Source organism: Brassica napus, chromosome A5 (assembly GCF_020379485.1).
Source record: "Brassica napus cultivar Da-Ae chromosome A5, Da-Ae, whole genome shotgun sequence".
In the NCBI taxonomy this organism is placed as follows: Eukaryota; Viridiplantae; Streptophyta; class Magnoliopsida; order Brassicales; family Brassicaceae; genus Brassica; species Brassica napus.
Window position 1 is genome coordinate 2,199,793 of NC_063438.1, and position 12,688 is coordinate 2,212,480.

A 12,688-nucleotide genomic window follows, 5' to 3' on the forward strand; every position below is an offset into this window, starting at 1 on the left:
ATTATAGAATCAACCCCATAATAATTATTTCTATCAAAATAACCCATCACTTTCATCTTTTTAGCCAGACAAAGAGGGGTGTGTATGTGCACTTTTCTAACTCTTTTTATTGATGTTTGAAGGAGTAATAGACCTTTATGGATACCAAACCTTATAACAAAGCATTTAGGTACAAGATTATTATAAATTTGAAAAGTTAACACAATATCAAGTACATCAAAACAAAGTCCTAATCAGACATTCTCTTCTTTAGCCATTGTATTAAGGATAGAGATGCGCCAGAAACGAGCCAGTCTTGTAAAGTAATAACTTTGGAACACAAAGATAAAACGATGGGTTTTGTTGATACATATCAAGCTAACTGAAGATAATCAGGCCTTTGATGGAACCTTGGGGTCGGTCTCAACCTGTTTCTTGTCTTCAAACTTGTCTATAGCCATCTGAAGCTCGTCCGTGCCACCAACGGCCTTCATTGTGTAGAAATATACCCCGAATACAAAGGCAGTCAAGCCTCCCGCTACAACCGCGTTCTTGCTTTTTGGGCCTAGAAAACTCAAACCTGGAACTCCCGACATTGTCTCAAAGTCTTTATAAAACCTGCGAGGTTCAAGAAAGTGTGTTAAAAAATGTCACATCTCATATTAGCTTATTGATTTATCAACACAACCACAGTACTCTGATCAGGATGAGTAACCAAAGAGAGCTATAAATGAGAATCAATAAGCCCCCAGGCATCTCGTAACATTGATATGTAGTTCATATAGTTTCTACAGTAAAAATTTACATTTTGCTATTCCTCCTCGCCTTAGGAAACTACTTTGCAAGTTAAAATGACAGGCAAAGAGCACGCAAGATCATGAGTAACATAATGATGATGTGACCAACTGAATATATTGCAAAAACATTCCAGCAAAACAGAAGCTCTTCTTTTGCTTTATATGATGAGACAGCAAATCTTAATGAGAGACAATCATTTGCTCAGCTTCATGCGCATCAGCTTAACATAATTATTCAAAAGTTTAGATAACAATGATACTTTTAGCTTCCTTTTAACGAGTCAATCAACAATCAAATAACCAACCATTAACAAAAGTCAGATTCAAATGCAATTAGTAACCTTAATTTAACATCATATTACATCCAAAGCTAACATCTTTAACCACAAAAAGCTCTTAAAACAGATCAAAATGACAAAATGAAATCATATAATCCCTCGGTATATAAACACTCTGAGGATCACATGATTGAATCGAATGGAAGGGAACCTGGTGATAGTTTAAGGATCACTCGGGAGCTCGAAGGATACACAAAGCTTATATCTTTTTCTACGGAGATTGTGTGCTGTGCCCAATGCTGTGAACCCTTAAAGGTTTCGTATTTAGAAGACTGTCGGTGTTGTTGCCCACTTGCCAATCTATCGAAGCCGTCTTCTGTTCTGTTCGCTCTTTGGGACTTTCTTTTGTTAAATATGGATAAACTCCCTATAATCTAGAACAATATCAAATTGAATCCGGTACTTCATTTTGTAACAACTTAGCCCATTTATATAAATGATCGTGTTTTCGATGTGAACATGTTACAAATCGCACGACTAATCGTAAGTCGTGATTTTTAGAATCGTTGAAATTTTAATATTTTAAAACTATTTTTGGTTGATTGATTACGGTGACTAGTCATTGTGACATGTAACTCAACTTTGTCGTAAGCAGCCGTCCATTACATGCCTTTACATTTGGTTTACACACGTAAGATGTTTCATGTTATGAAGATGATGATTGATTGCAAAAAAAAAAAAGAAGTAAAACCAAACCGAAAATAGCAAATACCATTTACTATTTATAGTTAACTTTGTGATTTGTTTTCACCCAAACAAGGTTACATTCAAAGTATTACCGTTAATGACAAGATTATCACAAATCTAAATCAAGTAACTCTACAAACTAAAAAAAAAAAACATTATTATCTTCTTAGTTTGAAAAAAAAAAATGTTAACATCAAAAGGGAAGAACTTTAACCATTAAAATAAACAAATGATTCAACAGTGTTGGGTCAAGTAGAAGAAGACCCATAAAAAGATCCGCACCCACGCACATGACTTTCTCTTCTTCCTCAGATCTGCATTGACCCCCAAAAAAAAAAACAAAAGCATATCAGTTTCCGACAATCATTTGATCCACACAAACCCGAAAGTCTCTTCCTTTCTTCTTCATATGGACGGTAACGCTGGTCAACCGGCTGCTGATACAGAGATGTCGGAAGCTCCGTCTAACCCTTCTCCTCAGGTGCCGGGGATAGAGAATATTCCGGCGACTCTAAGCCACGGAGGGAAGTTTATTCAGTATAACATATTCGGGAACATCTTTGAGGTCACCGTTAAGTATAAGCCTCCCATCATGCCTATTGGCAAGGGTGCTTATGGCATCGTCTGGTAACAAGAAAATAAAATTAATATTCTTAATTTCGATATTAAAATGAATTTCTTTGATTTGGGTTTTGGTAAAGTTTTCAGCTTTGATCAGAAATATTTATAAAAACTTTTTTTTGGTTATTACAATCATTTCGAGCTCAAGCTTCATTGCTTATGTTTGGTTTTTGTGATATAAAGCTCTTTGTTTTATTTGATTTTTTGTAGTTCGGCTATGAACTCTGAAACGAATGAGAGCGTTGCGATTAAGAAAATCGCAAACGCTTTTGATAATAAGATTGATGCAAAGAGGACTCTCCGTGAGATCAAGCTGCTTCGTCACATGGATCATGAGAATGTCAGTTTTCTCTTTTAAAAAAAAATAAATAAATTGTTCATAATAGGCTCATAGATTTTAGTTACTGCCAATTTGGTGCTGGATTTTGCACAAAATCTACTTTGATTCCTATGTGAATGAATGTGTTACATTACCTGTTGACAGTATTGTGCATATGGTTTAGTGCTTAGTTTATAGTGTATGGTATGGTATCTTCCATTTACGTTAATAGATCTTTACTTTTATAGAAATCGAACTTTTAAAAACAGTGTGTAGATCATTTCCAAACTAAGGTAGTTTCCATTTACGGGAAGAGATTTTTTTTTTTTTATAGAAAGAAAATCTACAGAACATTGTGTAAATCATTTCCAACTAATAAAACTATAACCATCTGTTTTATTTTTGTAATCAGATTGTTGCAATTAGAGACATAATACCACCACCACTAAGAAACGCATTCAACGATGTCTACATCGCTTACGAGCTAATGGACACTGATCTCCACCAGATCATACGCTCAAACCAAGGCTTATCCGAAGAGCATTGCCAGTATTTTCTTTACCAGATCCTCCGTGGATTGAAGTACATTCACTCCGCAAACGTGCTTCACCGCGACTTGAAACCGAGCAACCTCCTCCTCAACGCCAACTGCGACTTGAAGATCTGCGACTTTGGTCTAGCTAGAGTCACCTCCGAGAGTGACTTTATGACTGAGTACGTTGTCACGAGATGGTACCGTGCCCCGGAGCTGCTTCTAAACTCTTCTGACTACACCGCGGCGATCGATGTTTGGTCTGTTGGTTGCATTTTCATGGAGTTAATGGACCGTAAACCGCTCTTTCCTGGACGTGATCATGTTCATCAGCTGCGCTTGCTCATGGAGGTAACTAACTAGTAACCTTTCTTTGTTAAGCTGACAACAAAGACCTGATAATATAGACTTTTTGTTTTGTTGCAGCTCATAGGAACTCCATCAGAAGAAGAGCTTGAGTTCTTGAACGAAAACGCAAAGCGTTACATTAAACAACTCCCACCGTATCCTCGCCAGTCCCTCACTGATAAGTTCCCAAATGTTCATCCTCTAGCGATTGATCTTATCGAGAAGATGCTGATGTTTGATCCTAGACGGAGAATCACAGGTAAGTTCCTCCCAAAATCGTCTTTATTATTGATTCTTGAATAAGTAAGTTCCTCACATCTTCTTGAAATCTTGAATTCAGTTTTAGACGCTCTGGCGCATCCATACTTGAATTCACTACATGACATCAGTGACGAGCCTGAGTGCACCGTACCTTTCAACTTCGACTTTGAGCAGCACGCGCTCTCAGAGGAGCAGATGAAGGAGCTTATCTACCGCGAGGCGCTTGCTTTCAATCCAGAGTATCAGCAAATAGTTTGAAGTAACAGCATTTGGGAGAATGAGGTTTGGTTTGATTTGGACAAGATTCTTGAAAAGACAAAAGCTCACCATTGTTTGTCTTTTGTGTATACACCTGTGAGAGAGATGCTTCTGATCAATGGGGCTCAAACTTTTAGTTTCTTTTGGTGTTTTTCTTTCTCTCTACGTATTTGTAAGTTGCCTTCCTTCATTTTCTTGTTGCAATTATAAAAGACTTTATCAAAGTTTAAATCATCTCAAGAAATAGTTTTTCATTGTGTCAAGATTGCTGAAATACAAATTGAGTATTTGATGAACAAAACACAAGTCTCTCAAGTCTTCAAGTGTGGTCAACTCTTCTTAAGATTGCCAAAGAATTTCGATAAAGGCACTGGACCATCATCCTCATCTTTACTACTTTTGCTTGAGTGTCTGCTTTTAGATTTGTGTTTCTTATCCCTTTTGGATCTTTTGGAACTCGACCTTGATCTTCTAGATTCCTCTTCGTCGCTGCTTGATGACTCGGAGGATGAGCTGGAGGAGGAGCTTGAGTCAGATGAATGCCTTCTCGTACGCTACAAATCAAGAACACACAATGTATCTGTTAGTAGAAGCTACAAGCCTACAACATAACAGTAGAAGCTGTAATAAGCAAAAGCACCTTTCTCTTTTTGCTTTTCTTTCTCCTCGAGTCTCTGTCCTTTCTATCTGTGACATCTCTCTCCTTCCTATCTGTAAGATCACAGGACACATTAGAGAAGCAAGTCGCAAATCACACAGATTGTACCACATTCCATCAATATACCTTTTCTGGATTTGTCGCTGGAAATATAGTTCCTTCCCTTGGAGAGCTTCATTGCCCTTTCAGCATCCAGCTGAGCTCTATACTCACGCATCAGTTTATCAGTATCTGCTTCAAGTTCCCCCTTCTTCAACTCTTCGTCCTAAGAGTATCACATGTAGTAGGTATACAAAGTGAGAAACAGTTCTTATTCTACTCATAAACACAATGAAAAGCACCTGTTAAAGAGTAAACTCTCAACAATACATTAATGTTTGAGGGTGAGAGCTTTGCAATGAAGACATTATTAATGTTGCTAACCATTGCTTAATCTTTACAATGAAGAAGATAGGTTAATAATACCTTTTGCTTCTTCTTATATTCTTCCCAAGTAATGGTGTGAGTGGTCTGGAGACCAGCCAAACGAGCAGCATGCCACTCTGGTGTATGATATGAACCATCCACCTGCCACTCGCCTCATCAGAAATGTTTTTGTAACCAATAATAATATCCATAAAACAAAAAACATCTAAGCCATATGTTAGAATCTTGCTATGTTTTGAACTTAAAACAATCCAGAAACTCTTTAACTGAAGGGATACAAGATCAGATTCTACACTAACACTTATGTGTTATAAGTAATCTAACAACTAAGATCTCAGACATTAACTAAACTAACAAGTAAGATCTCAGACGGCTACAGTTTTCAAATCTAGGTCACAATGTAATGCTTCAAAGAGGGGGAAAGTACAAATCTTTATCACATATCAACACGAAAGTCATCAAATTTAACAAGAAAAAAACAAATCAATTGAATTTGTTTCAAAGGTAATCATCGTGGTAGTAATAGTATGAAAGGGTACAAACCATGCCGTCTTCGATCTCATCGGGGGCTGCGGAGCCGGAGCTAGAGCCGACTCTGGCTCTCTGCATAGCCTTGTAGCCTTGGTTCTTCCCCATCGCCGAGAGAAAGTTGGAGACTTTCCAATCGAAAAGGGGCAGAAACTGGATATTGAGGAGAAGCTCTGTTTAATCGTAAGGTTTTGACGTTTAACGGTTTCAAGAAAGAGAACTTGAGGGATCGATTTAAGAGAGCGAGAGAAATAGAGGGACCTGTGATTAAAAATTCCAATTTAGACCCAAAAACAAAACCGGTTTCATCAGAAACGGCCCATGTATGTTATTAATGGGCCCTAAAGCCTCTGTAATCCATTGATACTCTTCTTTCTTATCTGCATGAGCTTATACAATATGCCAAATATACACAGGCTTCTTCCATTTATCTCACTTTTTCACTTTGATACTTTTCAGATAAAAAATAAAGTAATTATTTTTCTTGAATTATTGGAATGAATCTAGAGAAAAATCTAGCTGACGCAGTATTGGAGCACTAGACTTTGTCTTTTTGATATATTTTTTGCTACTTTTTCTCCTTTTAAAATGTAATTTTGCTTTTTAAATTTTATTTTCCATAACAATCTAATCCTAAGCAAAAGACTTTGCCCTTCCCGTCTTTGTAGCAGGATTCACTCTAAAAGGTGCACCTTCTCAGAAATACCCTCAAAAAGTTGCTTATACACACTTGTAAATTTTGAAATATCTAGCTTTCAAATCACTGACAAGTGACTATAATAATAGCTTCCTTTTACTTTCTCCTGTAGTTTTAATAGATTAGAAAACTTTATAGTATTATTTGTTTGTCAACCTGCTTTATTTTTATTTTCAATTCATAAATCTTAGCTTTTCTCTCCAAAGTTCTCTTTAGAATATTGAAAACTCATGTTTGAAATGATGCCCAAACATTTGAAATCAATAATAAATAGTGATAGAATGATTCATATTCTATTTATACAGTTTGGTTTTATGATTTTGATGGTAATGGTGTAATCTTAGCAGAGAGAGTAGCATTGTAATAAAACAGCTTTGTGGAGTGTGGGGTTGTGTCCTTGAGAAACCGGAATGGGCGATAGCCGGTGAAGAATAAAGGTAACACAGAGTGAAGAAGACTGACACGTGTCAATAGAGAACAAAAGTGAATGACAGCTGAACATCCTGGATTTGCGTGTATCACGGGTTTACAGTAAAATGCCTTCGTCGTCTTGCTCTGTACGCTCTTTATGCACTCAGTTTTTGTTGGTCGGACTATTTCTCACCGACGATTCTGTTCTACGTTGTCGTTTTGACGCTCTTGTATATTTAATCTTACCCTGAGGATTGTTTAGTAGCAGTGAACCTTTCTCTCAAACAGGCGGAATGTTTGCTTCCCCTACTAGTGGCTTATTAATTAATCAATCAAAAGTATGCATAGAATATTAAAGAATGATGATTTATAAGGTTTCATACTTTGTTGACCTGACTAGAACGGACCAACCTCGGATAAACACAGCCATGTCACACGAAATAATTGTAGTTGATTATAGTAGATTGCAGAAGTCGGAAGTGAAATTTCAAAAACAAACGAAAATAAAACGGTAGTAGTAAAACTTAACTTAAGATTAAGAAGAAGAAAGAAGAGAATCTTTGGAGAAGTGGAAAATGATGCAACTCCCAACACTTCTTGTTTTGTTTAATTGTGATAATATAATGCAAAAAATCTCTGTGCTAAACTTGTCTTTTGTTGTTGTATACAGTATATTGGATATTTACCCATCATAATTTTTTTTCAATCTCCTCATCATTTCTCTCAGTTTAGGTTTTCCTATTTTTGTTTTTATAAACATAACTTGAATTCTCATTGATAATTTATGAAATAATATGATAGAAAATTAGTTCCTCAAGCTTTATTTTGTATTTGATCTAAACAAAATATGTCATAGTGTGGTCTACATTGATAACATTTTCTTAATAAAATAAAATTTGAGGAACTAATTAATTTGATAGCAGTGGTTTAATTACATGCAAAAAATAATTTATTCACGAAAACAAACAGAATATTATCATCAAAATATAATCATTAGTTTACTATCATTTTGGTTGCATTCATTAATCATGTCAAAAAGGAAAAATCTAAGTAATTTTTCTCCGTTCATTCTTTTACTGTCATATTTTACTTCATGGTATCTGTCTTATACTTCACGAGTTTGTTCTTCTGCTATGTCAAAAGTGCATCAATTTCCATATACGTGTAAAAATAATTCGTGTACTGTGCTTATTCTATAAGTTATGGTCCTCATGAAAAACAATAAATGAAGAGTAGCGGCCGACCAAAAAAATCTATAGGCCATTCTGCATTATATCATCGTACATGTAACGCCTCTGTGACATTGAATCGTACCGAATACGGACTGGAGCCATACTCTCGCTTAAGTGAAATGCAATGTAGTGCAAAGTGCTGTTAATTACAAGCTCGTTGCATAAGTTCTTAGCATAAAAAGTTTGTTGAATAAGGAGGCTCCAATGAATACTTTATATGTCAAACGCTCTAAAGACCTCTTTATGCATAATAGTAGAACATATGACATTACATCCACATAAAAAATATTTCTATATGTCCCTTTAAGATTTGAAATGCTACGATACTTAATAGATTCATGCAAATGATAAAACGAATTAAGATTTATGTTATGTGTTTAGGCATATATTTTGTAAAATGCATTGTAAGAAAAGAGTGAATGCTATAAATATAAATATTTACCGTGAAATTTTTGTTATTATTATTGAAACTAACAAAATTAAGATGATAACAAAAATTATTGTTTTTTGTTTGTTTTCAATAAATTCGGTTTATTTATTACAGATTCAGTGTAGTTATGTTGGGAGAAAATGCTGACTTTGCTATTTAGCACCGTCCCGAAGATTTTCATGAGCCATCACTATTATTTTCACTACTTGTACTCCAGTCTCCAGCAAGTTAAAATAGTCTTTTCTTTGCATTCACTATATTTTTCAAGGAACATAACAACAGGAACTAGAAGAAAACCATAATGTTCAACTAATTTTGGTAGTGAACAAGTCACAATCAAGGTACCACTAACGTGTGGTAATTAACAGAAAAAGGGTCCTAATTAACCGTCTTAATCGTTAAAAAAATCCGATGAAAATTAATTGCTTTCAACTGAAGAAAACATGTTGGGAAAGATGTCCATTATTAGAGCAATCATTATTATCGAAAATTGATCTATCTGCTAACAAATGGTCCAACCCAACATCTCATTTAAGTTTTGTTCTGAACCAAAATTATTAATTCGATTTACAGAAACTCTTTTAAAGCTTTTTGATAGAATTAAGGAACATGGAAATAAATAAAGAAAAATAAAAAGATGAACTACCATTTTCGGCATTTCGCAATCAGATCAAATACGAAGAAGAGTTAAACGAATTTAAACAATTGTGACACATATACTTACTGTTCCCTCGTAAAGACCAAACCTTCTCTCGTAAAGACCAAACCTCTCTCTCTCTCTCTCTCTCTCTCTCTCTCTCTTCATTGACCAAACCAAAGGCTTCTTCACTCTCTCTCTTTTCTCCCCACTGTCAGATTTTGAATACAGCAACAACAACAACAAGCCCTAGGAAAAAAAAACCAGAGAGCTTGACGAAATGTCTAGAATACCCTCCCTCCTCCGTTTTGCTACCATCTTGTTCCTCTTCTCTTCCTCCTCCTCTTCCGCCGATCAACGTCTCCACTCTCGCCACTTACTCCACCAACCCTTCTTCCCAATCCCCACCGCCGCTCCACCGCCGTATCAACCACCACCACCCTCCTCCGAACCCCCCTCGCCTTCCCCACGCTCCCACCACCACCACAAGAACCATCCAGAGACGCCTCCACCTCACGAGAAACACCCTTTCTCCTCAGCCTCAAACCCTCCACCTCCACCTCCTCCTCCGCCATCTCCGCCCCATCCAAACACATTCTTCCCATCTTCCGACCCATCCTCACCCACCTCTCACCCCCCACCATCCCCATCTCCTCCACACCGAGCTCCAGTCCCCACTTTCCCCGCCAACATCTCCTCCCTCGTCTTCCCAACCCACAACAAACCTCACAACAGCAACCCTCACGTAGCCAAACTCCTCGCCATAACCATCGCCGTCGTCTCCGCCGCCATCCTCCTCTCTCTCCTCGCCGTCGCCACCATCTTCCTCCGCCGCCACCGCCGCCGCGCCTCCCCCGCCAAATCCACAAAAACAGACGCTCGCCACCTCTTCAACGCCGCTCCCTCCGACGTCCCTTTGAAACACAAACAGCCGCCGAAGTACGCTTCCTCCAACACCTCCTCGGAGTTTCTCTACTTGGGCACTCTGGTTAACTCCGGTTTAGTAGACCAGCAGAAGTCTCCCGGAAGCGTCGCCGGCGTCTTGGACTTACCACCAGCTCAGGGCTCTTCCTCCTCTACTCCCTCTTACTCGCAGTACCAGAAGCTAGGCTCCCCGGAGCTCCGTCCTCTCCCTCCTCTGCCCAAGCTTCCGGTTTACACTCCTAACTACAGAAGCACCGAGCTGTTGAACCCTAAAGGACAAGACTTTGACGGAGACGACAACGAAAACGACGAGTTTTACTCTCCGAGAGGTTCTCCGGTTCGTAAGCAGAGCCCGCCACGTGTCAATAACTCGGGCTCTCAGGGAACAAGTTTGAAACCTCCCAAGTCTTCTCTTAGTCCTCGTCTCTCGCTGAACAGCTCAAACGGCAGCGTTTCGAAGAAACCCGTTCCGACAAGACCGCCACCTCCCCCTCCGCCGCAGATTCATGTGCTTCCGGCTACCAACTCTGTTTCGGAGGAGAAAGATGAGACCTTTAAACCAAAGTTGAAGCCTTTACACTGGGACAAAGTTAGAGCAAGCTCGAGCCGTGTTACTGTGTGGGACCAAATCAAGTCAAACTCTTTCCAGTAAGATTTTACATAAAAGTCTTAGTCTTTACTTCACGTGAGTAAGATAATGATTGTTTGGTTTTTTTTTTATTGTAGAGTGAATGAAGAAATGATAGAGACATTGTTCAGAGCTAATGATCCAACTTCAAGAACAAAAGAGTCTGTTACTACAGATGTTGTTCAATCTACGAGTCACCAGTTTCTTGATCCAAGAAAGTCACACAACATTGCTATTTTGCTTAGAGCTCTTAATGTAACTGCTGATGAAGTGTGTGAAGCTCTTGTAGAAGGTGATAATCACACCCCCACTCTCTTGTTACTAATGCACTAGTTACCATGACATTTGTGTTGTTGATGAATCAGGTAACTCGGATGCGCTTGGATCCGAGCTACTCCAATGCCTGCTTAAGATGGCACCTACCAAAGAAGAGGAAGACAAGCTCAAGGAGCTTAAAGAGGATGATGATGAGTCATCTCCTTCCAAAACTGGACCTGCAGAGAGATTCCTTAGACAATTGCTCAACATTCCTTTGGCTTTCAAGAGGATCAACGCAATGCTTTACATTGTCAACTTCGAATCAGAAACCGAGTACCTTAAAAGATCCTTCCACACCCTCGAGGTAACACCTCTACTTGCCCTCTCATTAGTCTTATGCTAAAGAAACTGAACATTTAAAACTTTTCAGGCTGCTTGTGGTGAGTTGAGGAACACTAGGATGTTTTTGAAGCTTCTAGAAGCGGTTCTCAAGACCGGGAACCGGATGAATATAGGGACTAACAGAGGAGACGCGCACGCTTTCAAGCTTGACACACTCTTGAAGCTGGTGGATATCAAAGGAGCAGATGGGAAGACAACCTTGCTGCACTTTGTGGTTCAAGAGATTATAAAATCAGAAGGTGCTCGCGTCTCCACTACTCCAACTCAAAGCCCTGTAGGCGTCAACATGGCCGAGCAATCAGCGTTCCAAGACGACCTAGAGCTGAAGAAACTTGGGTTGCAAGTTGTCTCAGGTCTCAGCTCTCAGTTAACAAACGTCAAGAAAGCAGCTGCGATGGACTCAACTTCCCTCAGCGACGAAGCAGCTGAACTCTCCAAGGGGATAACGAAAGTTAAGGAAGTAATCATGGAGCTGAAGCAAGAGACAGGTGTAGAGAGGTTCTTGGACTCGATGAACTCGTTCTTGAACAAAGCTGAGAAGGAGATCACAGAGGTACAGTCACATGGAGACAATGTCTTGAAGATGGTTAAAGAAGTGACAGAGTACTTCCACGGGAACTCGGAGTCTCATCCTTCTCGCATTTTCACCGTGGTCAGAGACTTTCTGACGGTTCTTGATCAAGTGTGTAAAGAAGTCGGTCGTGTAAACGAGAGAACAGTGTACGGTTCCGTGCCACGAGCTTCAACTTCGAACCAGGTCGTCACGCCGCTTTTCCCAGTGGCTAACAATGACAACAACTCAGAGAAGAGTCACTCGGGTTCTCTAGACCAAGAGGAAGATGAAGACTTGTTCTAAGTGAAAACGATTGGTTCGGTTTGCATTCTAGTGTGTGTTTTGGTTTCATGTGATCCGTACGTACTGAAGAGACATGTTATGTGTATTTATTTAAATATTGATAGGTGAGAATTTTGTAATGAAAGTTATTAGATTTTGAAAAGTGTTCCTGTCGGATTGTGCAAGTTGCTATCGAGTTCTGTATGTTAGATATTGACGTGTATATGTCACGTGTAGATGTATTTAATTATTGACAAAAAAATATAAAGATGGCGGGAAAATGATTTTATGAGTGGGCCCTCAATATTGGGCCTTTATAATTTATACAATTCTTTAAAAATTGGGCTTGGTCATTGTTAGTCCATCCGTGGTTCAGTTCGGTTCCTTCCAGGTTCAGATCGGATCAGAGTTGTTACTAATGTTTGAAATCGTCCAAAAAATATTCACAAATCTAATTAAAATTAGTTAAACTATCTAAATTA

At 38.6% G+C, this 12,688-nt stretch overlaps 4 protein-coding genes across 4 annotated transcripts; 2 read left to right on the top strand and 2 right to left on the bottom strand.

The window, feature by feature from the left end:
- Positions 1–164: 164 nt before the first annotated feature.
- Positions 165–597, bottom strand: LOC106394444. Its single transcript, XM_013799321.3, has one exon. It carries the CDS (start codon positions 573–575, stop codon positions 372–374), a length of 204 nt encoding a protein of 67 aa, XP_013654775.1. The 5' UTR covers positions 576–597; the 3' UTR covers positions 165–371.
- A 1,448-nt stretch (positions 598–2,045) lies between these two features.
- LOC106396532 (mitogen-activated protein kinase 6) lies at positions 2,046–4,403 on the top strand. Its single transcript, XM_013836944.3, has 5 exons — positions 2,046–2,428; positions 2,633–2,762; positions 3,154–3,624; positions 3,700–3,880; positions 3,962–4,403. Exons 1-5 carry the CDS (start codon positions 2,211–2,213, stop codon positions 4,138–4,140), a joined length of 1,179 nt encoding a protein of 392 aa, XP_013692398.1. The 5' UTR covers positions 2,046–2,210; the 3' UTR covers positions 4,141–4,403.
- Positions 4,353–5,994, bottom strand: LOC106360888 (protein FAM133-like). The gene is made up of 5 exons (XM_013836945.3): positions 5,768–5,994; positions 5,264–5,365; positions 4,925–5,063; positions 4,781–4,851; positions 4,353–4,694 (listed from the first exon to the last, which is right to left on the bottom strand). Exons 1-5 carry the CDS (start codon positions 5,858–5,860, stop codon positions 4,470–4,472), a joined length of 630 nt encoding a protein of 209 aa, XP_013692399.1. The 5' UTR covers positions 5,861–5,994; the 3' UTR covers positions 4,353–4,469.
- Positions 5,995–9,261: 3,267 nt separating this feature from the next.
- LOC106390163 (formin-like protein 2) lies at positions 9,262–12,391 on the top strand. The gene is made up of 4 exons (XM_013830570.3): positions 9,262–10,731; positions 10,810–11,003; positions 11,077–11,333; positions 11,400–12,391. Exons 1-4 carry the CDS (start codon positions 9,440–9,442, stop codon positions 12,225–12,227), a joined length of 2,571 nt encoding a protein of 856 aa, XP_013686024.1. The 5' UTR covers positions 9,262–9,439; the 3' UTR covers positions 12,228–12,391.
- The last annotated feature ends 297 nt before the right edge of the window (positions 12,392–12,688 follow it).

Excerpts from the sequence above, each read along its gene's own strand:
- LOC106394444 (XM_013799321.3), bottom strand. The coding sequence starts at position 575 with ATGTCGGGAGTTCCAGGTTTGAGTTTTCTAGGCCCAAAAAGCAAGAAC.
- LOC106396532 (XM_013836944.3), top strand. The coding sequence starts at position 2,211 with ATGGACGGTAACGCTGGTCAACCGGCTGCTGATACAGAGATGTCGGAA. Across the intron at positions 2,763-3,153 it reads GTCACATGGATCATGAGAAT|ATTGTTGCAATTAGAGACAT; the intron begins GTCAGTTTTCTC and ends TTTTGTAATCAG. Across the intron at positions 3,881-3,961 it reads TCCTAGACGGAGAATCACAG|TTTTAGACGCTCTGGCGCAT; the intron begins GTAAGTTCCTCC and ends TCTTGAATTCAG.
- LOC106360888 (XM_013836945.3), bottom strand. The coding sequence starts at position 5,860 with ATGGGGAAGAACCAAGGCTACAAGGCTATGCAGAGAGCCAGAGTCGGC. Across the intron at positions 5,366-5,767 it reads ATGAGATCGAAGACGGCATG|GTGGATGGTTCATATCATAC; the intron begins GTTTGTACCCTT and ends GGCGAGTGGCAG. Across the intron at positions 4,852-4,924 it reads CAGCGACAAATCCAGAAAAG|ATAGGAAGGAGAGAGATGTC; the intron begins GTATATTGATGG and ends GTGATCTTACAG.
- LOC106390163 (XM_013830570.3), top strand. The coding sequence starts at position 9,440 with ATGTCTAGAATACCCTCCCTCCTCCGTTTTGCTACCATCTTGTTCCTC. Across the intron at positions 10,732-10,809 it reads ATCAAGTCAAACTCTTTCCA|AGTGAATGAAGAAATGATAG; the intron begins GTAAGATTTTAC and ends TTTTTATTGTAG. Across the intron at positions 11,334-11,399 it reads GATCCTTCCACACCCTCGAG|GCTGCTTGTGGTGAGTTGAG; the intron begins GTAACACCTCTA and ends AAAACTTTTCAG.